The sequence below is a fragment of the Hyalella azteca genome, unplaced genomic scaffold, assembly GCF_000764305.2.
Source record: "Hyalella azteca isolate HAZT.00-mixed unplaced genomic scaffold, Hazt_2.0.2 contig5701, whole genome shotgun sequence".
NCBI classification, from domain to species: Eukaryota; Metazoa; Arthropoda; class Malacostraca; order Amphipoda; family Hyalellidae; genus Hyalella; species Hyalella azteca.
Genome location: NW_025935883.1, coordinates 3,490 through 30,555, shown reverse-complemented (window position 1 = coordinate 30,555; position 27,066 = coordinate 3,490). Strand labels below are relative to the sequence as shown.

General features: G+C 45.0%; 1 protein-coding gene across 1 annotated transcript in view; it reads left to right on the top strand.

Moving 5' to 3' along the window:
* Nucleotides 1-4,400: 4,400 nt before the first annotated feature.
* Nucleotides 4,401-27,066, top strand: part of LOC108681658 (activating signal cointegrator 1 complex subunit 3-like) — a gene marked incomplete at its 3' end in the record, with an annotated part of 26,130 nt that continues 3,464 nt past the window's right edge. The window contains exons 1-26 of the mRNA XM_047880607.1: nucleotides 4,401-4,559; nucleotides 4,952-5,081; nucleotides 5,335-5,446; nucleotides 7,113-7,262; nucleotides 7,972-8,079; nucleotides 9,562-9,696; nucleotides 10,404-10,475; nucleotides 10,926-11,037; nucleotides 11,588-11,780; nucleotides 12,144-12,265; nucleotides 13,079-13,224; nucleotides 13,423-13,626; nucleotides 13,976-14,018; nucleotides 15,155-15,343; nucleotides 18,112-18,224; nucleotides 18,690-18,808; nucleotides 19,704-19,833; nucleotides 19,998-20,218; nucleotides 21,394-21,430; nucleotides 22,366-22,590; nucleotides 23,094-23,183; nucleotides 24,018-24,239; nucleotides 24,593-24,653; nucleotides 25,053-25,126; nucleotides 25,644-25,869; nucleotides 26,976-27,061. Coding sequence (XP_047736563.1) covers nucleotides 4,529-4,559; nucleotides 4,952-5,081; nucleotides 5,335-5,446; nucleotides 7,113-7,262; nucleotides 7,972-8,079; nucleotides 9,562-9,696; nucleotides 10,404-10,475; nucleotides 10,926-11,037; nucleotides 11,588-11,780; nucleotides 12,144-12,265; nucleotides 13,079-13,224; nucleotides 13,423-13,626; nucleotides 13,976-14,018; nucleotides 15,155-15,343; nucleotides 18,112-18,224; nucleotides 18,690-18,808; nucleotides 19,704-19,833; nucleotides 19,998-20,218; nucleotides 21,394-21,430; nucleotides 22,366-22,590; nucleotides 23,094-23,183; nucleotides 24,018-24,239; nucleotides 24,593-24,653; nucleotides 25,053-25,126; nucleotides 25,644-25,869; nucleotides 26,976-27,061 — 3,351 coding nt within the window. The remainder of the gene's footprint in view (nucleotides 4,560-4,951; nucleotides 5,082-5,334; nucleotides 5,447-7,112; nucleotides 7,263-7,971; nucleotides 8,080-9,561; nucleotides 9,697-10,403; nucleotides 10,476-10,925; nucleotides 11,038-11,587; nucleotides 11,781-12,143; nucleotides 12,266-13,078; nucleotides 13,225-13,422; nucleotides 13,627-13,975; nucleotides 14,019-15,154; nucleotides 15,344-18,111; nucleotides 18,225-18,689; nucleotides 18,809-19,703; nucleotides 19,834-19,997; nucleotides 20,219-21,393; nucleotides 21,431-22,365; nucleotides 22,591-23,093; nucleotides 23,184-24,017; nucleotides 24,240-24,592; nucleotides 24,654-25,052; nucleotides 25,127-25,643; nucleotides 25,870-26,975; nucleotides 27,062-27,066) is intronic.

Below are 27,066 nucleotides of genomic sequence, written 5' to 3'. Positions count from 1 at the left end.
GATTAATTAGAAGACTGGACACACTAAAAAGGAACGTCTGACATAAAGCGGCCAATCAAGGCATTATCTGGTGCTCATACTCATCTTAAAGCTTACTTTCTGACGATTCCATTGGTGGCAGAATCATCTTTCTACCTCCATTTTTACGTTCACCAAATCACTATGCCCCAATAATCTAGTCTGGAAAAGTCCTATTTTTGTCTGAAATATCGCGGCTCAAATATCATATAATTTCAGGGTATTATTGCAGATTAACTACATCCAAAAAAAAGGGTGTTTTTTTTTTTGAATTGTATGTTTTTTGGGGTGTAGATTACGAATCTGAAATCCATTTTTGGCGGTCGGCATCGGAAAACCGATTTTTTTCCGACCCAAAAATCGCGCTAAAAATGCCTAAAATCTGCGAAATCGGCGAAAAATCGGAAAACATTTTTGAACTAAATCGATCTGGGAATGACTAAAATGTTACCCGTTGCACTGCAACGGGTAAAGTGGGGCAGCGCCCCCCATTTGCAAACTATGACACTTTCCTCAAGTTTGTCATTTGCATATGTAACTAGAAGAGTTCTACTACAATGCACCAAAACCTGGAGTTATTTGGAGTTATTTTACCAAAAAATATAATTGATTTTACCACCCGGTCTAAGTTACCCCAAGAGCTGGGGTAACAAAGACCACCACTTTTTTTGAAATTACATAGAGACTATGAGAGGCAGGAGCCAGCAATTTATGGTGAGTGAAGCTAGAGTATAGACCTGTATTTTGCATGTTTCAATTCAAGTTTAATTTAGCTAGTAAAAAAATGGCATCATTTATAAAAATAAAAGTGGTCTAAGTTACCCCATTTTACGGTATGTGACAGTAGGTATGAAATCTCGCGGCTTGAATGTCATAAATTTATGTTTGATTAAAAAATCGCGGTTTGCACTTCGCAAACATGTCATTTCATAAAATTTTCAACTTCCGCAATCCGCATTGCTTTACCGTTCCCGCCAAAAATATCTTGCAGAAAAAACATGAAAATTGTAATGTAAACAAATCAACGAAACATTTTGTTGAAGATCGCGCATAGTTGTGGTCATGTCAAAGCAGTCAGACTGCATTAACGTGTGCTGAACTTACAGTAGACACAAATTTTATTGTTGCCGTTTGACTGTTTAAGGGTAAAATTAGAGATTTGGGGTAACACGTGCGTGGACTTTGTAAATAAATTTGCACCTTGTAAATGGCTTTTCATGGCCGAGATATGGAACTCACGCCTCACGGCTCGGTGAAATGGAATCACGGCTCGTAGAAATGGAATCACGGCTGGCAAATCCATTAAATCACGGCTCAAAAAATTCAGTCGCGGCTCGCCAAGTAGATATATTCCATGCCTGCGCCCCATCATCCCATGGAACGAGGGGCGGTGGGGGGCGGCCTTAACAAATTCCTAAGGCATTAATTATGGGGCGTGCGCGTGACTTGATATACTGCCAGATGCAGCCAGGTCTTTCAGTGCCCATCACATAGTGGCAAAGCAGAGAGTTTTTTAGACTCTCCCTCAAGTTCATTTTTGAGTCCTACAAGTAGACCAGTAAAGTATCCTGGATACAGGATACCAGCATTATCATACTTAAGAAATTGGTTCAAATCTTGAGTAAATGAGGAAATTAAAAATGAACTGATTATAAAAAAGCTCTGGTTTGTCACTATGGCCCATCATGACAGCGAGGTCAGAGGTGAAAGGTGTGCAGCCACTAGCTCTATGCCTTCCTCACTTAGTTTTAAGGCTTGGTTGCGGTATGTTGGCTACATTACGACTTTTTTACGTCATTTTACGTGCCGCCTGGCAGTTTTTTGGGCGTCCTGAAAACCTCCGATTGGTCGCATGGCAAACCTATCTCCTCCTACAGTTTTCAAGCTGCAGCAATGAGACATATACCATTCGATTCGTAAAGACCATACCTATAGAACTGATGATCATTTTTTTGAATTTCTGTCTGGTTTGTTTTTTATATGGGGGAGAAGGAGGGGGAGGGGGTAAAAATGAGAAAAAATGAGAAAAATGGGATAAAAAGCACATAAAAAAACTAAGGGGAAAATGAGAAAAATGATCAAATCTATAGGTATGGTCCTTACGAACTGAATGATATGTGTCTCAATGTTGTAGGATTCATTAGCTGCATAAAATACTCTCTGCTGTGCTGTGGTGGTCAAGTTCTGCCTCATTGAGTCATTGATCATAAAATGCATGCAATGATGCATCATGTCGATCATCAGGCATTGATTACATTGGTTGTAACTTGTAAGGTGGGTCACATGTGTGTAAGTGTTGTTCATCAGGCATTGGCACATCGATCGCACACAAAGCGCGAGCGTCAGAATTGATCATTGGGCATCAGCCACACTGATCATAAAATGCGTGCATTCATTTCAATCCTCATGCATTAAATACGTCGGTCATTAAGTGCGTGCGTAAGTGTTGAACTGTTGATCATCAGGCATTGGTTGCATCGATCACAAAGCGCAAGTGTCATAATCAATCATAGGGCATTGCTGGATCGGCCACATAGATCGTAAAATGCATGCATTCATCCATGTTGATCATGCCGCGTCGTTTGCTAAGCGTGAGCGTCGGAATTGAGCATCAGCATTCAGCCACATTGATCATAAAATGAGTGCATCCTTGTCAATCATGCCGCATCATTCTCGTATCATGAGCATCGGAATTGATCATTGAGCGTCGGCCACATCAATCGTATGATGCGTGCATCCGTGTTGATCATTGATCGTAAAGCACCGGCGTCTATTTTGATCATTGAGCAACAGCAGCATCTATCCCGCAAGTGTGTACGTCATTGTCGGTCATCAGGCAAATCAATTGTAAAGCGTGCACGTCAGTATCCATCATCAGGCATCAGTCAGAGATGCTCTTTCATTTTTCTAGCAAACATACTGGCAACTTTCTTCCCTTACGTACTGGCGTACATCCCAAAATGAACTTCCGGTGCCCACGCCGCACCTTCCAGACCATGGGCAATCAATTTTGGCGTCCTTGCCGTCTGGTCTCTGCAAACATCGGCATCCACCGTCTGTTTAGATGGTGCCATGGCGTCTTTTGGGCAGAATAATGGCATCCTCAGTCTATGTTGTGCCATACTCTACAGTCTACAGACTGCGGGAAAGCTGTAGTTGCGACCCTAATGTAGAAGTTTTCCATGCTTGTACAGCACTATCTTTATTATGCTGTTCGTGCATATTGCACAGCAGCATAAAAAATTGTTTTAAATCTTTATTAGAATCAGTAGATGAAGAAATTAAAATGAACAGATTCTAAAAAATCTGTGGTTTGGCACTAATCTCACAATGTTAAGTGCCATCCTAGTGGCAAATATTAAATATAATACTATTTGTGGTAGGTAGAAGCAAAAATTTTGCAGCGTAATGTTAGAATTCTAGCAATTGACTATGAAAAATTGAGGGCAAACTTTTAGTTTTTAAATTTTACTTAGAAATTGAAAGAGCCATAGCCCATAGGTTTAGGAGTGGACAAGAACAAGATTAGAATTTTACAAGTAATATTTAAAATCTCATATCTTGAAAATAGCATAATTTCAGTAAATATCAAATTGCGGCCCCATCAGTTTTTTTCAATTATTAAATAGGAGGTAATTCATTTATGGGAATCTAATAATTCACATTTCTCTGAAAATGGAGGCAAACTTCAAGTCATGACTAAGAAGTCTACAATTGACAGACAATTAAAATGAATCATAGTAATTTTTGTCACATTCATGTGTAGCCATATCCTGATTTTTCCAGTTTGGTTTGTTGACTTTAGTTTGTTGTTTGGCTGGTTGTCTGGGTTATTTGTTATTGCAGCACAGAAGTAGATCAGTACCTATAAAAGTATCATTATCATCATTGGATTTGCACATATAGTTTATGGTTGCCACTTGGTGATCATGACTAAACAGCATTAACATTTAACATTCATGAGAGTGAGGCTGAGTGAAGAGACTTATATTCCTTGTAAGAGATTCAATGCAATGTGAAATAGATAAAATTAGAAATGAACTGGTCTAAAAAAATCTTTTGTAAATGAACTGGTTTACAGAAAAATCTTTTGTTTGCCACTATGCCTTCAACTACAAATTTAAGAAAAATACCTACATGGTATATGGCCCCCAATGCAGTTGACTGATTGCCTGTGAAGTTGAGCAGTCAATCTTTAAAAGAAGAAAAGTTGTCTGTAGTGGTTAATCTAATGCTAGCTGGTAGCTGCCACCTCAGTGCTCACTATGTAACCCTGAGTCACCTTAATTGATAGCAAGTGCACTTCAGAAATGCATCACCAAGTAATACAAATGGTTCATATTAATTTGACTGTTTGAAATGGATATGTATTTTATCAAATCATAAACTGTCTCATTCAAATTAATTTTTTCATCATATTACAGTTTGTATCTAGGACAGGAGTAGAAATTTTATTCTAAACTTGCTGCAAGACTTCCTCAGTCTTGTGACTGCCAGTAGCCACTGCACAATGGCTCCACTGTCAGTTCCTTGTTCCTCAGGTGGGTCAGATTTTTCTTTGCTCATTTAGCAATTAATATGTAAAAATTATATGCTTACATTTCATTTCTTTATTATCATTCCTTATAGCATTTTCTTTTCTACCTTTGGTATGAATATTAAGACAATATCATGTGTAATTTGTCATAATGTATATTTATTTAAATATTTATCCATCTAGTGTTTAGTAAGCCATGTAACTATCATTAAACTATGGCTGTGGTGTACTTTCTGTGTATTTTAATATGCTAAATTCAGTGTTGTTTAAATCATTTCAACCCTAAGAGTAAAATTAGTTGAAGAATTTTGTTACATGTCATAGCATAAATGTTGTTAAATACTTCATTAAAAGCTCATTAAATACACAGTTATTAATTAAATAATAATATTTTAGGTCCTCCCCGCATCACAAACTATCTTCGTGCATACAGCAACGTCACCAGCAAGAAGAAAGACGATGAGGATCAGGATGATACATTGCAGGTGCTGGCTGCCAAGCGGGAGAAGCGGAGGCAAGAAATCAGGTGAGACTCACTGTTATCCTTGACTGTGTCTTATTCTTCATTTATTCCTATTGTATATAGGTCATCTAAATCAGATAAGATTCACTGTTATCCTTGACTGTATCTTATTCTTCATTTATTCATATTGTGTACCGTCGGCTAAATCAGAGATTCACTGTTATCCTTGACTGTATCTTATTCTTTATTTAATATAATTGTTTTAGTCATTAAGTGGGCATAGTCTGAATTGTTTGTAAGCGTGTCAACCGTGCAGGGAGAGCGGCGCCAGTTGGGCGCGCATCAAGAAGGGCGTGGAGAAGCTGGCTGCTGATGGAGACCTCAACGTCAACTGCTACCTCAAGGACCTCTATGACGTTGCCAGACAGGTGACCTGTGACAGGTGTTACTGCCTTACTGGTACATTGTGACAGGTGTTATGGGTGACTTGTGATGTGACATTACAGGCGACCTGTGACAGGTGTTACTGCCTTACTGGTACATTGTGACAGGTGTTATGGGTGACTTGTGATGTGACAGGTGTTACAGGTGACCTGTGATGTGACATTACAGGTGACCTGTGATGTGACATGTTACAGGTGACCTGTGATGTGACATTACAGGTGGTCTCTTATACACATCTAGATGTGTATAAGAGACAGGTATTTATTATTCAACTACAATAAAAAATTTGCATCACACGGGTACTAACGCTTGAAAAAAACATTTTCTGTGCAAATGAAATCGGATTGTGACTGCAATAATCAAACTACAAATCATTCTGGGGTAAAATGCTGCTNGGTGGCTGCAAGGTCAGGTCTAGGTGGCTGCAAGGTCAGGTCTAGGTGGCTGCAAGGTCAGGTCTAGGTGGCTGCAAGGTCAGGTCTAGGTGGCTGCAAGGTCAGGTCTAGGTGGCTGCGAGGTCAGGTCTAGGTGGCTGCGAGGTCAGGTCTAGGTGGCTGCGAGGTCAGGTCTAGGTGGCTGTGAGGTCAGGTCTAGGTGGCTGCGAGGTCAGGTCTAGGTGGCTGCAAGGTCAGGTCTAGGTGGCTGCAAGGTCAGGTCTAGGTGGCTGCAAGGTCAGGTCTAGGTGGCTGCAAGGTCAGGTCTAGGTGTGAGACTTGCCCTACCAGCTCCTCTAGGTTGTAACCAAGCTTACTGCGCTCTATTGCCGCTCTTAAGATCTACGCCTAGACGATAGTTCAGGTGGCTGTTAGTAGTTACTATCCCTAAGATCATAAAGTATAGGCCCTGGGCCTATACTTTCAAAGAAAGTTAAGAGATCGTAAGTTCATCAGCCAATCATTGACGGCCTTTCAAGCAATATCCATCAATCATAGACAAGAAAATAGAGCGTAAGTACTTACGTTCACTTAGCGAGTTTTGAAAGTATGGCCACCGGTGGCTGTGCTCTGAAAGCTTCAATTAACAGTTATTGATGATGACTATTTCGGTTGCGCTGTTTCTAGTATTTAAACTTACTTCTTTTAAACAGGTCACCACTGAAATTAAATTACGTTTTATCTGTTTTAACTGATGTTTTAATGAACTGAAACCAAGTGCAATAAAATTCCAGTGATTGGAACTTAGTCAAATTGAAGTTTTTTTTACAAGGTAGTTCCAGGCGTTTGGTTGTGGAGCTCAAACATTCTTACAATATAAAAAAGTTGCATCAATCATCTGGTGACACGGGTGATTGCAAATGCTTGAGTGCAACAATGTAAGAAAGAAATCAAAAACTGATATATAGTGTTTAGATCATCCATGCTCTGGAAAATACCACAAATTGAATGTATATTTGTTTTCTTCACGTCGTTTTACCATATAACCCAATGTATCCTTTATCCCCACGTCATACTAATGTGACACGCCACTCGCCATGCTCCCTAGGATGTCCCTAAGATCATAAAACTTTACTCACCAGGCTCCCTAGGATATCCCAAAGATCATAAAACTTTACTCATCAAACTCCCTAGGATATCCCTAAGATCATAAAACATTACAGGTTTCCATTAAAAAATTACAAAATAAAACATTAAAAGAAATAAAACATTACAGGTTTCCCCCGAGCTTGAGACGCGAGACGAAGTTTGCAGTTTGTTGTTCCGCGAGAGCTTCCCCCACCGCCACCTCCCCCAGCACAGCCGCCTGAGGGTGCGCCAGGTGGTGGGCGACGTGGCCAGCGCCCTCATTGACCGGGCACACCAGGTGGGCTGTAGCACCACACCAGGTGGGCTGTAGCTCCACACCAGGTGGGCTGATGCACCACACCAGGTGGGCTGTAGCACCACACCAGGTGGGCTAAAGCACCACACCAGGTGGGCTGTAGCACTACACCAGGTGGGCTAAAGCACCACACCAGGTGGGCTGTAGTACAACACCAGGTGGGCTGTAGCACCACACCAGGTGGGCTGTAGCACCGCACCAGGTGGGCTGTAGCACCACACCAGGTGGGCTGTAGCACCGCACCAGGTGGGCTAAAGCACCACTCCAGGTGGGCTAAAGAACCACACCAGGTGGGCTGTAGCACCACACCAGGTGGGCTGAAGCACCACACTAGGTGGGTTCACCACACTAATAATAAGTAGTGAACCAGAATAACGCCAAAGAATGGTTCGTGTGAACCACATTGATGTTTTGTTCCAAGTTTGATTGCGAGTTCTCATATAGCATCAAGTTTTGAGTAAAGTATGATGAATTGTTTATCAAAGTGTTATTAATAAAGTAATTTTCATCATGAATCATGGTTGTTAGATCTAATTAGAGCTGGTGCACGCTAATTAAGTGTTGTGTGCAGTGCGTGCAGAAGGTGGTGCACGCTAATTAAGTGTTGTGTGCAGAAGCTGGTGCACGCTAATTAAGTGTTGCGTGCAGTGTGTGCAGAAGGTGGTGGAGGCTAATTAAGTGTTGTGTGCAGTGTGTGCAGAAGGTGGTGGAGCTGGTTGGTGCAGAGGAGCTACAGGAACTCATGAATGTTCTCGAGAACACCGACAACAAACGCGAGATGTTCGGCTCGAACCTCAAGGTGTGTTCATAGTGTTCAGGTCATTATTTACAATGCTGTTTATTTATAAACTTACTTTATATTTATAACGCTGTTCATTTTGTTCATGGTATAAACTTTGTTTAGGACGTGAGTTTAAAACTCACATCAGTTGCATGTGACTCTTGCAAAAGATATTAAATATCAATTAATTTAATTGAGTTTGTACTTGTGAGATATGCCTTCATGGTTATCATTGCACCTAATAATTCGTAATGCTTATGAAGTTATTACATTTTACCACGTGATGCACAAATTTATAGATCCATTTTGACTTGAGCATTGGCTTGTATAGGTTGTGGCAAGTACATTTATTTATAAGAAATGGCAAGTATCAATGTAAATTTTCTTATTGTGTGTAAATTAACTTATGTTACTTTTTATGAAGTAACGTCTGTCATCATACATACAGTAACGTTTATTATTTTGTACAGACTATGCTATCTATCACTATCACTAGCTGTGCTATCTATCACTATCACTAGCTGTGCTATCTATCACTATCACTAGCTGTGCTATCTATCACTATCACTAGCTGTGCTATCTATCACTATCACTAGCTGTGCTATCTATCACTATCACTAGCTGTGCTATCTATCACTATCACTAGCTGTGCTATCTATCACTATCACTAGCTGTGCTATCTATCACTATCACTAGCTGTGCTATCNGCTGTGCTATCTATCACTAGCTGGGCTATCTATCACTAGCTGTGCTATCTATCACTAGCTGTGCTATCTATCACTAGCTGTGCTATCTATCACTAGCTGTGCTATCACTAGCTCCACAGGTGGCCGCTGTGCTGCAATAAGTGACAATTAATCAAGCTCTCATTACTAGGCCTATTTTTCTCTTCCTATGTTAATATTTGTTGAGAAGTTAATTTACGTACTAAGCGGGAGTACATAAGGTACTCTAATTATCGTTATTTTTTTGCAGGTATTATGTTGTGCTTGTACTTGAAATGTCCGAGGTTGCGCTCAAGACATTGAACTCAATATATTAAGCTCTACCTGAGGATCGGGTTACGTTGACTAAGGTAGTGAGGGATAAGTAAGACACATAAGTCCAGATAACGTATCTTGTATACGGGGTGGTAATACAGAGTTGCGATACAGAGGTATGAGCTACGGCATCGACCGTAAGGTCGGAGAACTCTAACGACACGCTACAATCGCGGAGTGCTTATCAGCTACTGGGGGCCTTACTTAAGGTTGCTAGACCTTTCATAAGCTTCGCTTCCGCCCACTACTGCGGTCTTGATCGCGTGATCTATCACGTGTCTATCAGATGTTGACTCGTCCTCAATCTCTATCAGGTCAAGTGGATGGACACCGGACAGAAATAAGAACAAATGAAATACATGAAATGTATTAATAAATGTATTTCATGTTTAATACATGAAACATATGCCCTTGTTTGCCCGTGACCTGGTGGACTAGGCCGTATTATTGCCGTGTGCAGGTGGGGGGCATGTGCCTGGAATGTCCCGTGCAGATCCTCCCTGGACTTATGAAGCTCACGCACTCAGAAAAATCTGAGACAAACTCGCCTGCGCTGACCCTGCAATACAGCAAGCCTGAACCACTCCCCAACAAGGTGGGTACGCGCGGTGGTATTTTATCAATCAACCTATGAACTTTCTTTGTCTTCACGTGAAATTCCTGAATTGAATGCTTAAATTCCCCAGTCGGCGTATCTTGGCTTATCTTAACCTACACCTTATGTGCCCCTACTGGCCCATGCCCCCTCATGACACCCATGCCCCCTCATGACACCCATGCCCCCTCATGACACCCATGCCCCCTCATGACACCCATGCCCCCTCATGACACCCATGCCCCCTCATGACACCCATGCCCCCTCATGACACCCATGCCCCCTCATGACACCCATGCCCCCTCATGACACCCATGCCCCCTCATGACACCCATGCCCCCTCATGACACCCATGCCCCCTCATGACACCCATGCCCCCTCATGACACCCATGCCCCCTCATGACACCCATGCCCCCTCATGACACCCATGCCCCCTCATGACACCCATGCCCCCTCATGACACCCATGCCCCCTCATGACACCCATGCCCCCTCATGACACCCATGCCCCCTCATGACACCCATGCCCCCTCATGACACCCATGCCCCCTCATGACACCCATGCCCCCTCATGACACCCATGCCCCCTCATGACACCCATGCCCCCTCATGACACCCATGCCCCCTCATGACACCCATGCCCCCTCATGACACCCATGCCCCCTCATGACACCCATGCCCCCTCATGACACCCATGCCCCCTCATGACACCCATGCCCCCTCATGACACCCATGCCCCCNTTACCTCCTCCAGGAGTGATGACGAGCTGCAGAACGAGGTGCTGGGGTAATAGGTTATCCAGAGGTTATTGTTAAGCAGAGCCATTCCAACATACGACAATTCAGACCGCTCAATATTGTGGTGATGTCACCCATGGCGAGGAGACTGCAAGTCATCCATGTTTGCGTGTTCCTGACATAATGTCCATCTTCATCTCTGGTGCATGTGTATTGCTGGTTTCTTTCTCAAAGTTTATTTGTTCTAATAGTTTTTTTATGTCATTGTATTTGAGTTCATTGTCCGCCAAAACTTCCTGATATTCTATGCATGAGTGCAAAATAGCTTGAGTGCGCATGAGCGCAGAATAGCTTGAGTGCGCATGAGCGCAGAATAGCTTGAGTACCTCCCACCTTGACTTAGACTTGACAGATGATGCAGCGACATATTGAAGGTACCATGAATAGGTCATAGCTTGGTCAGGGTTGGTCACGCTTACCTGACATTGCAGCTGTTCGACTTCCTGGGCTTCGAACGCTTCGAGCTCATCCAGAAGTTGCTGTCAAAGCGCCGCGTGCTGACCACCGCACCCAGCAAGCAGCACAAGCTCGCCGTCCTTAAAGGTGCCCTCTTTATATACATCTTGATTATTGTAGCCTGCTAACCCTGTTGATTATTGTTGTCTGCTAACCCTGTTGATTATTGTAGCCTGCTAACCCTGTTGATTATTGTAGCCTGCTAACCCTGTTGATTATTGTTGCCTGCTAACCCTGTTGATTATTGTAGCCTGCTAACCCTGTTGATTATTGTTGCCTGCTAACCCTTGTTGATTATTGTTGCCTTCTAACCCTGTTGATTATTGTTGCCTGCTAACCCTGTTGATTATTGTTGCCTGCTAACCCTGTTGATTATCATAGCCAGCTCCCCCTGTTTAATATCATAGCCAGCTCCCCCTGTTTAATATCATAGCCAGCTCCCCCTGTTTAATATCATAGGCAGCTCGCCATATTTAACCAAATAAAATGCATCAGTTCAAGCCTCCCTAACTAAGCTTAAGGTGACAGAGGAGCTGCAGCAGCAACACCCTGGGCCAGAGTGTGACCGTCATGAGCGTATGTTTATAAATAATAAATATAAAGGTTATAAATAATAAATATAAGCTTAACGTGACAGAGGAGCTGCAGCAGCGGGGGCACAGCTTCAGCAGCAACACCCTGGGCCAGAGTGTGACTGTCATGAGCGAGACCGAGAAGACCTTCCTGAAGCAGGCGAGGAAGGAGGAGAAGAAGATGATGAAGACGGCACGGCAGCTCGCTGACGACGACAGCGTCCAGGACTTTGATCCTGCCGCCCTTAAGGCCAAGAGGTTATTTGGCGTCTTGTAATGTTATTGACGTCTTCAATTATACTAACTTAGCATGTGACGTTGAAATAAGGACTTTGATCCTACCGCCCTCAAGGCCACAGATGTTATTGACGTCTTGCAATGTTATTGACGTCTTGTCGATATAAAACCCATGACAATACAATAAAACCATCGACAATGAAACCCCTGTATTTATCTGACGCAGACGTTTTAATGGCAGGGAGCTGGCGCTGCTGTATATTCCTCGGCTTTATTATATTTCTGTTGTCAATATTGTTGTTCTAGTTGCTATTGTTACACTAGTTACACAAATTACACTAATTACACTTGTTTGTATTAGTAATGCATATGTTTTAATGACAGGGAGCTGGCGCTGCTAGGCGCTAGTGAAGCGCTGCTGCTGAAGCGTGACCGGCCGTTCGCCGCGCCCCAGGTCGTCTATCCTTACGTCTACGATAACTTCGCTGCAGCCAAGCAGACTGCAGGTGAGGCAGACTAGGTGAGGCAGACTGCAGGTCGTCTACCCTTACGTCTACGATAACTTCGCTGCAGCCAAGCAGACTGCAGGTGAGGCAGACTGCAGGTCGTCTATCCTTACGTCTACGATAACTTCGCTGCAGCCAAGCAGACTGCAGGTGAGGCAGACTGCAGGTCGTCTATCCTTACGTCTACGATAACTTTGCTGCAGCCAAGCAGACTGCAGGTGAGGCAGACTGCAGGATATTCTTGTGTATTAATCCTTGTAGGATTAATAATTGATTGTAGGATTGTTCATTACGGATTAGTTGCAGGATTTATCCTTAATGCTGCACTTTTCTTGCAGGATTAATATTCAATGCAAGGATCAATCCTCAATTTAACGCATAATCCTTAATTCAAAGATTAATAACCAATCCAAAGGTTAATCCCTAGTTCAAGGATTAATTCTGTCATGATTAACCAGTGCAGTATTTGTCATTAATCCGAGGATTAATCATTGTATTATTATATGTGTGTCCTCTTGTCATGGTATTAATCTCTTTTATTGTTAGATGAAGAATGAATTACTTGCTGTTCTTCAAAGGATTTATTCTGAATCTCTTCTCTGCACTTTCGCGTTATAAATAATAATAATGAATGCATGATGAATGTATGAATAATAAATGCATGATGGATGTATGAATAATAAATGCATGATGAATGTATGAATAATAAGTGCATGATTAATGTATGAGTAATAAATGCATGATGAATGTATGAATAATAAATGCATGATGAATGTATGAATGAATGTATGATGAATGTAACCCCTGTTGCAGGGTTTGTGTCGGGGCAGCGGCTGGTTCTCCCCGAGGGGTTCACGCGCACCAGCGACGCCGTCAAGGAGGAGGTCGAGATCCCCAAGAACGACCCCGCCCCTCCTGACGTGGGGGCTAAACTCATCCCCATCTCCACGCTGGACCAGGTGGGTCATGCTGGACGAGTCATGCTGGACGAGGTGAGTCATGCTCAGTACCCCCATAAGTACCCTCATGTAGGCGCAGTACCCCCACAAGTACCCTCATGTAGGCGCAGTACCCCCACAAGTACCCTCATGTAGGCGCAGTACCCCCACAAGTACCCTCCTATATGAGGCATTAATCAAGTACCCTTGTGTGTGCAGGTCGGTCAGGTCGCCTTCAGGAACTGCAAGACCCTAAACAGGATCCAGAGTGTGGTGTACCCCGCAGCGTACCACAGCAACCACAACCTCCTCATCTGCGCCCCCACCGGTGCAGGCAAGACCAACATCGCCATGCTCACCGTCGTCCATCAGATCAGGCAGCACATGGACGAAGCCGGCGTCATCCAGAGGGACAAGTTCAAGGTGCGTCATTCAGAGGGACAAGTTCAAGGTGTGTCATCCAGAGGGACAAGTTCAAGGTGTGTCATCCAGAGGGACAAGTTCAAGGTGTGTCATCCAGAGGGACAAGTTCAAGGTGTGTCATACAGAGGGACAAGTTCAAGGTGTGTCATCCAGAGGGATAAGTTCAAGGTGTGTCATCCAGAGGGACAAGTTCAAGGTGTATCATCCAGAGGGACAAGTTCAAGGTGTGTCATCCAGACGGACAAGTTCAAGGTGCGTCATACAGAGCGATAAGTTCAAGGTGCGTCATCCAGAGCGATAAGTTCAAGGTGTGTCATCCAGAGGGATAAGTTCAAGGTGTGTCATCCAGAGGGACAAGTTCAAGGTGCGTCATCCAGAGGGACAAGTTCAAGGTGCGTCATCCAAAGATATTGAGGGTGGCCAAAAAGGCTGCTGCCTCCACGGGACTGTCTCACATGAGGAGTCGCTGAGGCTTGTAGGGCAAGAAGGGCAGGCGAAGAGATGTTGCGTAGACTGAAGGTGGTCCCACATTCGGGGCAGGAGGCGCTAGGAGATTGCCTGACTCTAAAGGTATAGGATGCCAGGGATCTGTAGTATACTGAAGTTGGTCCCACATTCAGGGCAGGAGGCGCTAGGAGTTTACCTGACTCTAAAGGTATAGGATACCAGGGGATCTGCAGCGGTCCGACACTCTGATCTTTGCCAACGCTGAGCGGTGGGGGCAGGGAAGCCAGGCTTCGTCTGATGCGATGGTATGTGGTGGGGTAGCTATGCCTTCTTGACTAGAACGGCCCAGGCAACGCTGGTGGACTTGACTAGACCGGCCCAGGCAACGCGGGTGGACTTGACTAGACCGGCCCAGGCAACGCGGGTGGACTTGACTAGACCGGCCCAGGCAACGCTGGTGGACGGCTCCCGGCGTAGAGTCCGTTGCGTCTCATTGTATGAGCTGGCAGGCAAGATACCTCATGGTCAAATGACGACCTCTAGGTGGCCAAATCTGGACAGGAGGCTAACCTTCACGGGTCCAATTCCAAGGGATGAGCAGGGTCGATGGGAAAGGTAGGGTGTGAGGGCCTGAGGACACTAGCCAGGAACTGCTCACATGCGAACGGTTGTCTCGGGGTTGAGGCCTTCAATAAGGCGACGGGGTAGCTGGTGGCAGATGCACGTGATGGTTCTATAGGTGGCAACGACATCTTAATTTGAGAATCTGTAATTGGTACCGGCTATGGCTTTTAAGGTACGCAGGGTGCCGGTGCCCTTTCTGACGATAACCTTGACGTTTGGGGCAAAGGTGTAATGATCCCATATACTCCCATGAATTGTTGTCTTTGTCTAGTGGAATGGGCTGTTGCCTAGTCGAGTGAAGTGAGTGACAGAGAATTTAGCCGGGGCTACAGTTAGCTTTTTGGCGGCGGCTGTGATGGCAGCAGTTGTTGGTCTATGTTATGTGCATTGGCTGGTCGAGTTCAATTTACTTTCTGGCCTGTAAAAAGTTTGTTCACTTGACTCACTGGCCGTGGAGAACTGTGTTCACTTGACTCACTGGCCGTGGAGAACTGTGTNACCCACATGCTCGTCACCACGCCTGAGAAGTGGGACGTCACCACCAGGAAGCCAGGTAATGACATGCACCTCACCAAGGCAGAGATGATGGCAACCCACATGCTCGTCACCACGCCTGAGAAGTGGGACGTCACCACCAGGAAGCCAGGTAATGACATGCACCTCACCAAGGCAGAGATGATGGCAACCCACATGCTCGTCACCACGCCTGAGAAGTGGGACGTCACCACCAGGAAGCCAGGTAATGACATGCACCTCACCAAGGCAGAGATGATGGCAACCCACATGCTCGTCACCACGCCTGAGAAGTGGGACGTCACCACCAGGAAGCCAGGTAATGACATGCACCTCACCAAGGCAGAGATGATGGCAACCCACATGCTCGTCACCACGCCTGAGAAGTGGGACGTCACCACCAGGAAGCCAGGTAATGACATGCACCTCACCAAGGCAGAGATGATGGCAACCCACATGCTCGTCACCACGCCTGAGAAGTGGGACGTCACCACCAGGAAGCCAGGTAATGACATGCACCTCACCAAGGCAGAGATGATGGCAACCCACATGCTCGTCACCACGCCTGAGAAGTGGGACGTCACCACCAGGAAGCCAGGTAATGACATGCACCTCACCAAGGCAGAGATGATGGCAACCCACATGCTCGTCACCACGCCTGAGAAGTGGGACGTCACCACCAGGAAGCCAGGTAATGACATGCACCTCACCAAGGCAGAGATGATGGCAACCCACATGCTCGTCACCACGCCTGAGAAGTGGGACGTCACCACCAGGAAGCCAGGTAATAGTACACACTCAGAAAAAATATAACTCAGTACTCACTGTAGTGAGTGACAGAGAGCACATTTTCTCGTCGACGAAAACTTGAGGTCAGGGACAGACGGACGGACAGACGGACATGGCGAGCACAATAGTGCATTTTTTCCATAAATGAGAAAATGCGCTAAAAATGACGGCACAAATTGTCCATAAGTTGACACGAGCAGAACTACTGACCGCGCCAGCAGAAAGCCTCGTAGCTGTGATACGCCTCATTGATACCGGGGTCCAGATAAAATATAAAATATAAAAAGTGCACTGATATTTGGGTGGTATGTCTCCGAGTGTGACGTGGCCAGTTTTCATGTTCACATTTTCATTTATTCATACATTCGTGTCATTTTCATTATATTGCTTTATTTTATACTTGTATCGCTGGTGTTCAGCCTTGAGGTGCTCAGATTTTCTCATAAATAGGCTTAGTGACTTTGAGTGTTAGGGACGTAGCAGTTCCAGGCCACGCTGGAGCGTCGCCTCAATATTTTGCAGACTTCAGCCCCAACAGGAGAGTGTTCCTCACCGCCAACGTCACTGGGGCCTGTCTGTGCAATAAAGAACCTTGATACGTTGTCTGAGTTTGGTCTTCATCCGGCAAGAGATGCTCTTTCAGATCCATTTCAGCTTTTTCTGAGACATCACCCTGTGCTTTGTTTCCAAATCTTTACATCGACTGTTTCCTCTTCTATTTCTCTGCACTCTAATTGATTGATCTTCGTTAGGCCCTTGTTTTTGCCAGGGCCGCTTTAAGGCCCGTTTACACTAGGGGCAACACACTGGCGTCAAGCGCCCCACCGCCCCTCTTCGTGCGCTTCTTGTGGGCAACTAATTATTAGCGATTGACGAGCTAACGATTCACAGGCGCACTCAGTGGACGGCTGTCCGTGGTCTAGCGAGGTTGTCTGTATACGCTGGTCCTTCACTCACGCTGGCCCTTCACTCACGCTGGTCCTTCACTCACGCTGGCCCTTCACTCGCGCTGGTCCTTCACTCGCGCTGGTCCTTCACTCACGCTGGCCCTTCACTCACGCTGGTCCTTCACTCGCGCTGGTCCTTCACTCGCGCTGGTCCTTCACTCACGCTGGTCCTTCACTCGCGCTGGTCCTTCACTCGCGCTGGTCCTTCACTCACGCTGGTCTCACGCTGGTCCTTCGCTCACGCTTGTCCTTCACTCACTCTGGTCCTTCACTCGCGCTTGTCCTTCACTCACGCTGGTCCTTCACTCACGCTGGTCCTTCACTCACGCTGGTCCTTCACTCACGCTGGTCCTTCACTCACGCTGGTCCTTCACTCACACTCTAGTAGAGAGGCTAATTGATCTGTGTAGAGACCATGAATGCCTGTAGAGAGTTCAGTCATAGAAGTATAAAAGTCAAAATGCAAAAGAACAAGTTCTGTGAAAATAGTTGAAGTTTTAAGAAACTTTTGTATACAAGCTACCATTGTCGAGGTTCGCAAAAAAATTCATACGTTGCGTTCGCAATTACATCGTGAAATGAACTTCATCCTGCTTCCGGATGAGTAGCATTATTTTCTTTAGCAGACTGTCAAACAAGTCCACTGGCAGTCTAGTATAATTTTGAAAGTCTGATACATTCGCAACTGATAATTCTTTAAAAATGTAATTGTGTGAACCCCCTCTCTTCTTTGCAGCCAATTTTTCACCCGAATACGGTGACACCTACATCTTTTCTTAACAGCAGCACACCCGAGAACAATGGCCTAGAGCTCAAATTCGGATACATCCATCCTCACTGACGTCTAACTGACAACTAATCTTCAAAGCGCGCGGTCTCGAGCTACTGCGTATAAAAATACTATAGCGTATTTTTTTTAGCGTAGCTACCGCATATAAAATAAATGTCAACGGTTGTGGGCGGTGAGACGCTGCAGCAGGCGCTTCACCGCCCATATCGTTGCCCCTAATGTAAACGGGCCTTTAGAAGCTTTTTTAATATTGAGTTCGTTAAGAGATGAGGGAATTTTAGATATTTTTTTCAGGAAAAATCATTTGCTTGCGATATAATTATGGATAAATGCATAGTTTGCGAGATTTTTCTGAGAAATTTTGTTGTGTTGCAGGCGACACGCAGCTGGCGCAGCTGGTGAAGCTGCTCATCATTGACGAGGTGCACCTCCTGCACGGCGACCGCGGGCCTGTCCTCGAGACCCTCGTCGCCCGCACACTGCGCATGGTGGGGCGGTGTGCCTGATGGGGCGGGTGGTGGGGTGTGCCTGGTGGGGTGGTGGGGCTGTCTCTTATACACATCTTAAATAANATCATGACCCTACATCATGACCCTACATCATGACCCTACATCATGACCCTACATCATGACCCTACATCATGACCCTACATCATGACCCTACATCATGACCCTACATCATGACCCTACATCATGACCCTACATCATGACCCTACATCATGACCCTACATCATGACCCTACATCATGACCCTACATCATGACCCTACATCATGACCCTACATCATGACCCTACATCATGACCCTACATCATGACCCTACATCATGACCCTACATCATGACCCTACATCATGACCCTACATCATGACCCTACATCATGACCATGACCCTACATCATGACCATGACCCTACATCATGACCTTACATCATGACCCTGTATCATGCGGTGTGTGCAGGTAGAGTCGCAGCAGACGATGGTGCGCATCGTCGGTCTCTCAGCGACGCTGCCCAACTACTGCGACGTGGCAGAGTTCCTGCACGTCAACCCCTACACCGGCCTCTTCTTCTTTGATGGGTGCGACACGTCCCTTCGTCATCAACATTATGTCATCAACACTCATTAACTGTGTCATCAACGCTCATTAAATGTGTCATCAACACTCATTAACTGTCATCAACACTCATTAACTGTGTCATCAACACTCATTAATTATGTCATCAACACTCATTAACTATGTCATCAACACTCATTAACTATGTCATCAACACTCATTAACTGTGTCACCAACACTCATTAACTATGTCATCAACACTCATTAACTGTGTCATCAACACTCATTACTACTTCTTTGATGGGTGCGACACGTCCCTTCGTCACTCATTAACTATGTCATCAACACAACTCATTAACTATGTCATCAACACTCATTAACTATGTCATGAACAGTCATTAACTATGTCATCAGCACTCATTAACTGTGTCATCAACACTCATTAACTGTGTCATCAACACTCATTAACTATGGCATCAACATTAACTATGTCATAAACACTCATTAACTACGTCATCAACACTCATTAACTATGTCATCAACACTCATTAACTATGTCATCAACACTCTTTAACTGTGTCATCAACACTCATTAACTATGTCATCAAGACTACTCATTAACTATGTCATCACCACCACTCCTTAACTATGTCATCAACACTCATTAACTATGTCATCAAGACTACTCATTAACTATGTCATCACCACCACTCATTAACTATGTCATCAACACCACTCCTTAACTATGTCATCAACACTCATTAACTATGTCATCACCATCAGTCATCAACTAGGCGTCACATCAATTTATCTATTTATGCATAACTTTTTACGCATAACCGTAGTCAGCAAAACAATAATAATGTCAGCAGTGAGCTGAACAATTTAATTAAGTTCTAATTTTCCTGCTGACGACAGGCGGTTCCGTCCGGTGCCGCTGGGGCTGACGTTCTGCGGCATGAAGGCGATGAGTCGCCTGCGCCTGATGGAGGAGATGGACAGAGTGTGCTTTGACAAGGCGCTCCACTACGTGCAGAAGGGCGAGCAGGTAAGGCGTCCATCTTTATTATCACATGCAATATTTCGTTCGTTAATAATTCGTTATGGAATGGAAATAACGTGGCACTGGTGCGTGCAGGTGGTGTTCGTGCACGCACGTAACGGCTACTAATTCGTTATGGAATGAAACTAACGTGGTACTGGTGCGTGCAGGTGATGGTGTTCGTGCACGCACGTAACGGCACCCTACGCACGGCCGAGAACCTTATCAAGCTGATGCAGGAGCACGGTAAGGGCGAGGCGTTCGCCCCAGAGTCGTGCCCTGCCGTGACGCGGGCCCGCCACGACCTCGCCCGGTCCCGCAACAAGAAGCTCAGCGAACTCTTCGACCACGGCTTCGGGGTGCACCACGCCGGGCTCCTGAGAGCCGACAGGTGCTCTTATTTGTATTATTTGTATTATAAAACTTAATGATAACGTGGAGCACTAATGATAACGTGGAGCAGTGAGCACTAATGATAACGTGGAGCACTAATGATAAACTCTTCGACCACGGCTTTGGGGTGCACCATGCGGGGCTCTTGAGACACGACAGGTGCTGTTATTTGTCTTATTTATATTATATAACTTAATGATAACGTGGGGCACTAATGATAACGTGGAGCACTAATGATAACGTCGAGCACGGTGATTCTAATCACTCTTATATTATTTACTAGTATTAGTATTAGTATCTCTGGTAATAATCACCGAGCTGCATTTTTGCCTACATAATGACTAGATATTTTCAAAACATTGTTTCCATCATCGATATTGTTACTAGTATACTTGCTATGTTTTTAACCCTCTACTGCCGTGTGTCACTCTCCGGGAACATAACTTTCAACTTGAATTATACGTAAACTATCGAGTGTAGCAACCTGAGGACGCTTGTACGCAACAGAGAACATTTTAAAGTTAAACTTTCAACTCAAATTATACGTAAACTATTGAGTGTAGCAACCTGCATGGGGACGTTTGTACGCAACAGAGAACATTTTAAAGTTGTCGTACGTAGCGGCAACCATCAGTGCAAGTCATTTTGCGCTCACTTGAACGTATCCTTTTTGGGAAGTAGGCGCGTGACAATATTGCTCCGGTTACTCATGTTACTAATATTATTATATTATATTATAGTATATTATATTATATTATAGTATATTATATTAGTAATATTAATATACTACTAATATTGCTCCGGCTACTTATATCAGGCGGTAGAGGGTCAGGTCAACCATGAATTCTGCCGTCATCTACGTCATCATTATTTTCAAATAAATTAACGATTTTACTTGATTGATTAAACTAACAAATAATTTAAGCTTTTTTCTTTGATTAAATACATTTCCTATTAAATGTAAATATATGTAAATATTTTTATTGAATCAGTTAGATTCCAAATCGATTAAACATTTTACTTTGATAAAGTAAATTCTGAAATTAATTGATACGTATTGCCATGTGGGTAATGACCTTACAAATTGATTAAACATTTATATTTATAATTAAACATTTATTAACAATTTTATTTGCTTGCCTAAACTTGTGTGATGTAGGCTGTGGTGTGCAGGTCGCTGATGTTGTGTGATGTAGGCTGTGGTGTGCAGGTCGCTGATGTTGTGTGATGTAGGCTGTGGTGTGCAGGTCGCTGATGCNCATCACTTGTTGTCCTCCATCACTTGTTGTCCTCCATCACTTGTTGTCCTCCATCACTTGTTGTCCTCCATCACTTGTTGTCCTCCATCACTTGTTGTCCTCCATCACTTGTTGTCCTCCATCACTTGTTGTCCTCCATCACTTGTTGTCCTCCATCACTTGTTGTCCTCCATCACTTGTTGTCCTCCATCACTTGTTGTCCTCCATCACTTGTTGTCCTCCATCACTTGTTGTCCTCCATCACTTGTTGTCCTCCATCACTTGTTGTCCTCCATCACTTGTTGTCCTCCATCACTTGTTGTCCTCCATCACTTGTTGTCCTCCATCACTTGTCCCCCATCACTTGTTGTCCTCCATCACTTGTTGTCCTCTCTCATCACTTGTTGTCCTCCCTCATCACTTGTTGCCCTCCATCACTTGTTATCCTCTCCCATCACTTGTTATCTCTCATGACTAAGAATAAAGTTATTTCGCCTATCTTGCTATAGTTGATAGCTCGTAAATGCTATACTTTACTCCAAGCAATTGTTGATATGTATTTCTCTCTACGGCTCGTGAAGGTTAGTTCTCAAATTATCTAGAGATAAGATATTCAACAATAGAAGATTATAGATTAGAGATTAACCCCACTCTCACAACCCTAATTTAACCCCACACTCGCAACCCTGATTAACCCCACTACCCTGATTAACCCCGCACTCGCAACCATGATTAACCCCACTACCCTGATTAACCCCTCACAACCCTGATTAACCCACCACAACCCTGATTAACCCCACACAACCCTGATTAACCCCCCACAACCCTGATTAACCCCCCACAACCCTGATTAACCCCCCACAACCCTGATTAACCCCCCACAACCTGACCACGCCCTCCCCCACAGGGCACGGACATCTACGACAGCAAGCGCGGGGAGATGGTGGACCTCGGCATCCTGGATGTGCTGCAGATCTTCGGTCGCGCGGGGCGCCCCCAGTTCGACTCTAGCGGCCAGGGCATCATCATCACGACCCATGAGCGGCTGGTGCACTACCTCTCCCTCCTCACCAACCAGTACCCCATCGAGAGCTCCTTCATCAACCACCTCGCCGACAACCTCAACGCCGAGGTGCTGCCTCCTGGGCATGCCTATTTCTGGGTGTACTATAGTCTATCTCTGCAGTGCATTCCTATTTCTGGGTGTATTATAGTCTATCTCTGCAGCGCATACCTATTTCTGGGTGTACTATAGTCTATCTCTGCAGCGCATACCTATTTCTATGCATCATAGTCTATCTCTGCAGCTCATACCTATTTCTTGATGTATTATAGTCTATCTCTGCAGCTCATACCTATTTCTTGATGCATTATAGTCTATCTCTGCAGCACATACCTATTTCTTGATGCATTATAGTCTATCTCTGCAGCGTATACGTATTTCTTGATGCATTATAGTCTATCTCTGCAGCGTATACATATTTATTGATGCATTATAGTCTATCTCTGCAGCGCAAACCTATTTCTTGATGCACCTGTCTTCCCTCTCCCACCTGTGACGTAAAAGGACTTGATAGAATTGATGTTATCTCCCGAATTAATATATTATCTGTAATAGATTTGTTGTTTTGACAGATAACTCTGGGCACCGTGACCAACATTGAGGAGGCGAAGGCATGGTTGAAGTACACCTACCTCTACGTCAGGTGTAGGAAGAACCCACAGGTGCGTGGCTGAAGTACTCCTACCTCTACGTCAGGTGTAGGAAGAACCCGCAGGTGTGTGGCTGAAGTACTTCTACCTCTACGTCAGGTGTAGGAAGAACCCGGAAAGTCAAACACTAACTTTTTTTTGCACTATAAGTTTTTGCTAAGCCAAATAACCGTTCGTTTTCACCATCATTACCCGTTGCCGTACTGCGGACTCACTATCACCCACAATTCCTCACCATCACCCCCCATTCCTCACCATCACCCCCCATTCCTCACCATTTCATGTGTTGTTGTGTGTCATGTGTTGTTGTGTGTCATGTGTTGTTGTGTGTCATGTGTTGTTGTGTGTCATGTGTTGTTGTGTGTCATGTGTTGGTACCTGTACAGGATACCTGAACGCCACCGGTCCTGCCTCACGCCGCATATGTGTCGTGTGTCATGTATTATATGTGTTATTGTGTGTCAGGTGTTATGTGTTGTTGCGTGTCATGTTGTATTATGTGTTGCTACGTGTCATGTAGTATTATGTGTCATGTGTTATGTGTGTCATGTATCCTGTTGCTGCTGCAGTTGTTACTCAGTAATTCATGTTCTATTCTCCTGCCATTATACCTGCAAAAGAACACAACTCCACTGCAATATCTGTAGTAATTCCTGAGCTAGCGTCGCTTGTGGTACGAGGTACCATGTACCATGAGTGCTCCCTAGTACCATTAGTAAGAGCCAATACCCCCACAGACCTGGGCCGTATCGCCAGCCAGTACTACATCAAGTATGACACGGTCACGAGGTAGCATGTACCATGAGTGTTCCCTAGTACCTTTAGTAACAACCAATACCCCCACAGACCTGGGCCGTATCGCCAGCCAGTACAGGTAGCATGTACCATGAGTGTTCCCTAGTACCTTTAGTAACAACCAATACCCCCACAGACCTGGGCCGTATCGCCAGCCAGTACTACATCAAGTATGACACGGTCGAGGTGTTCAATACGTTCCTGCGTCAGGTGATGAACGAGGCCGACATCCTGGCCGTCATATCACAGAGCTCGGAGTTCCAGCAGCTCAAGGTATGCCAAGTCCCTTTATTTCACACTACTAACGTGCATCATTAAATTTAAAGGGTATATTCACTGTCTCATCGTGGTTTCAGAATAATATTTGTGATGCCCCGTCGTGCTTGTCCACCTTAGTCACTTGAGCGGGCATGCTTTTAAGTCAAGTTCACCAAAGTTTGGTCAAAGTTCCCATGAAGAATTGGTGGCTTTTAACTGTAACTTGTATTAACTGGAACGATGTTTTGTAATTAATAGTTAGTAGCTGGATCTCGTTGCCATCTAACGATTGTATTCATAATCACGGAGAAATATATTTGAATTAGAATAGATATATATTATTAGATCTTGGAGATATAGTATATTAGAGAGAGAGCCAATGTTACTTCATCCCGACTACGTGCCTCACCCCATGCGCTGGAGAAGGGGGTGAGAATGAGAACTTTGTGATGCCCGTTATCAGACGAGGACGGACGATTACGTACAGATTTTGTTGCTCGATCATTACTATGATTATTCCCTGACCTTCTGACCTCCCTAACCCCCTTGTGTCGACCGTGGTTATTCCCTGACCTCTGACCTCCCTAACCCCCTTGTGTCGACCGGGGTTATTCCCTGACCTGACCTCCCTAACCCCCTTGTCTCGACCGGGGTTATTCCCTGACCTCTGACCTCCCTAACCCCCTTGTCTCGACCGGGGTTATTCCCTGACCTGACCTCCCTAACCCCCTTGTCTCGACCGGGGTTATTCCCTGACCTGACCTCCCTAACCCCCTTGTCTCGACCGGGGTTATTCCCTGATGACATGAACTACGTGACTGAGGTGAGGGGCAGCCCTCAGCATCTCCCGCGTCAGGGTCGAGGGCTTCTCCCTCGTGTCCGACATGAACTACGTGATTGAGGTGAGGGCAACCCTGAGGCACAGGCGTGACCTCCTGAAGAGGTAGGCACTTCATTTCACAAGAGAGATAACAATGTGACGGAGGACTTGGCGCCGGCGATGTTCACACCAAATAATAAAACATGTGACGATGGCCGACACGAGTCTCATAGTGGTGGGCTCGGTTCATTGGACAACAAAATTGTCCCATTGGTAGCCAGAAATGTCATTTGTCTTGATATAGTATTTTTATTAGCGCAATTCATTCGCCACGTGGTGCTCATTAATCATTATTTAATTTTTATGTATGTGGAAGTGATTACATTAAATTAAATTGCGATACTGTCGCATTACATACTATTTTTGATTACGATACCTACTATTGTCTTACATTTTAGTGTATGAGCAATCAAAACACAACTATTTAACTAGTTTTCCTGTTCAGAACCCAACTATTAATCTCGTTTCTCAGTCCAGAACTAAACTCTTCATCTCCTTTCTCATGCCATAACCCAACTCATCACCTCTCCTCCCACCAGAACTCGGTGCGCATCACACGGGCGCTGTTCGAGATCGTGCTGCACAAGAACTGGCCGCTGCTGGCGGGTCGCCTGCTCACCATGGCCAAGATGCTGGAGCGACAACTCTGGAACTTCCAGAGCCCCCTGCACCAGTTCTCTAAACTGCCCCATGAAATACTCAACAAGATCGAGGCCAAGAGACTCACTGTCGAGAAAATCAGAGACATGGACGCTAAAGAGATCGGTGCGTGGTGTGGTAGAGGTATTTGTGGTGGTGTGGTGGTGGTGGTGGTGGTAANAAAAATTCATCACTTGATTCAGTATTTCAATCGGCCATGATAATTCATGTTCAATTAGCAAGGTTATTTCACGGTGTGAGAAGTTGTGCATTTACAAATGATCATAGAGCCTTCTACCTCCCGCAATAAAAAGTCACTATTAATCTTCAGTATACTAATGTATTTCCATGTGTAAGTAATCAATAGTCTATTCATTTTATGATCAAAAATAACTATATTATATTGTATGGTATTTACCGAGACACTTGCAGAAAAATTAATGGCTCGAGTATTTCCAAATAGCGACACACTTTGTGCTTGTAGCACTGATACGCTATTCTTGACAGGTCATAAGTCACAATGTGTATTGTTTTATGGACAAATTCTCAATCATTTTTTTGAGTACACAACTTTGGATTTTTTGGCGTGAGCTTCGACAAGAAGCAAGGAAGGGGTGCTTCCCCCCCCCCCCTCCGCTGAGTGTCACCGAATTATTCTGAGCGCATGTATTGCCGGGGCTGAAATTATACCTTAAATTATACCTTAATTTGGGTAGGCGCTCGTAATCCATGGCTGAACATCTGCCCGTTACGACGGCCTTGCTGGTGGTGGTGGTGGTGGTGCTGGTGGTGCTGTGGTGGTGGTGCTGTGTTCGTGGTGGTGGTGGTGGTGCTGTGGTGGTGGTGGTAGAGGTGGTGCTGGTGGGGAGGTGAAGATGTCAGGGGGGATGGGAGGTGGAGGTTATGTAAAGCCCTAGGTTATGCAGGTTATGTAGAACATCAAGTTATACAGAGGCCGAGGTTATGCAGGTTATGTAGGACACCAGGTTATACGTAACAGAGGCCGAGGTTATGTAGGACTTCAGGTAATGCAGAGGCCTAGTCATGCGGGTGGCGGGTGTACTGCCCCAGGCTTGATGATGATGGCTTGATGGATGTTTTCCACCTGGATAAGGCTCGGGCATGTTGATGGTTGCCAAGCCACCAGACCAACATGGCTGTGTGTCAGGCAGGTCTGCTGCTCAAGTTTGTCTATCCGGCAGGTCTACTGCTGAAGTTTGTCTATGGGGCAGGTCTGCTGCTGAAGTTTGTCTATCGGGCAGGTCTGCTGCTGAAGTTTGTCTATGGGGCAGGTCTGCTGCTGAAGTTTGTCTATCGGGCAGG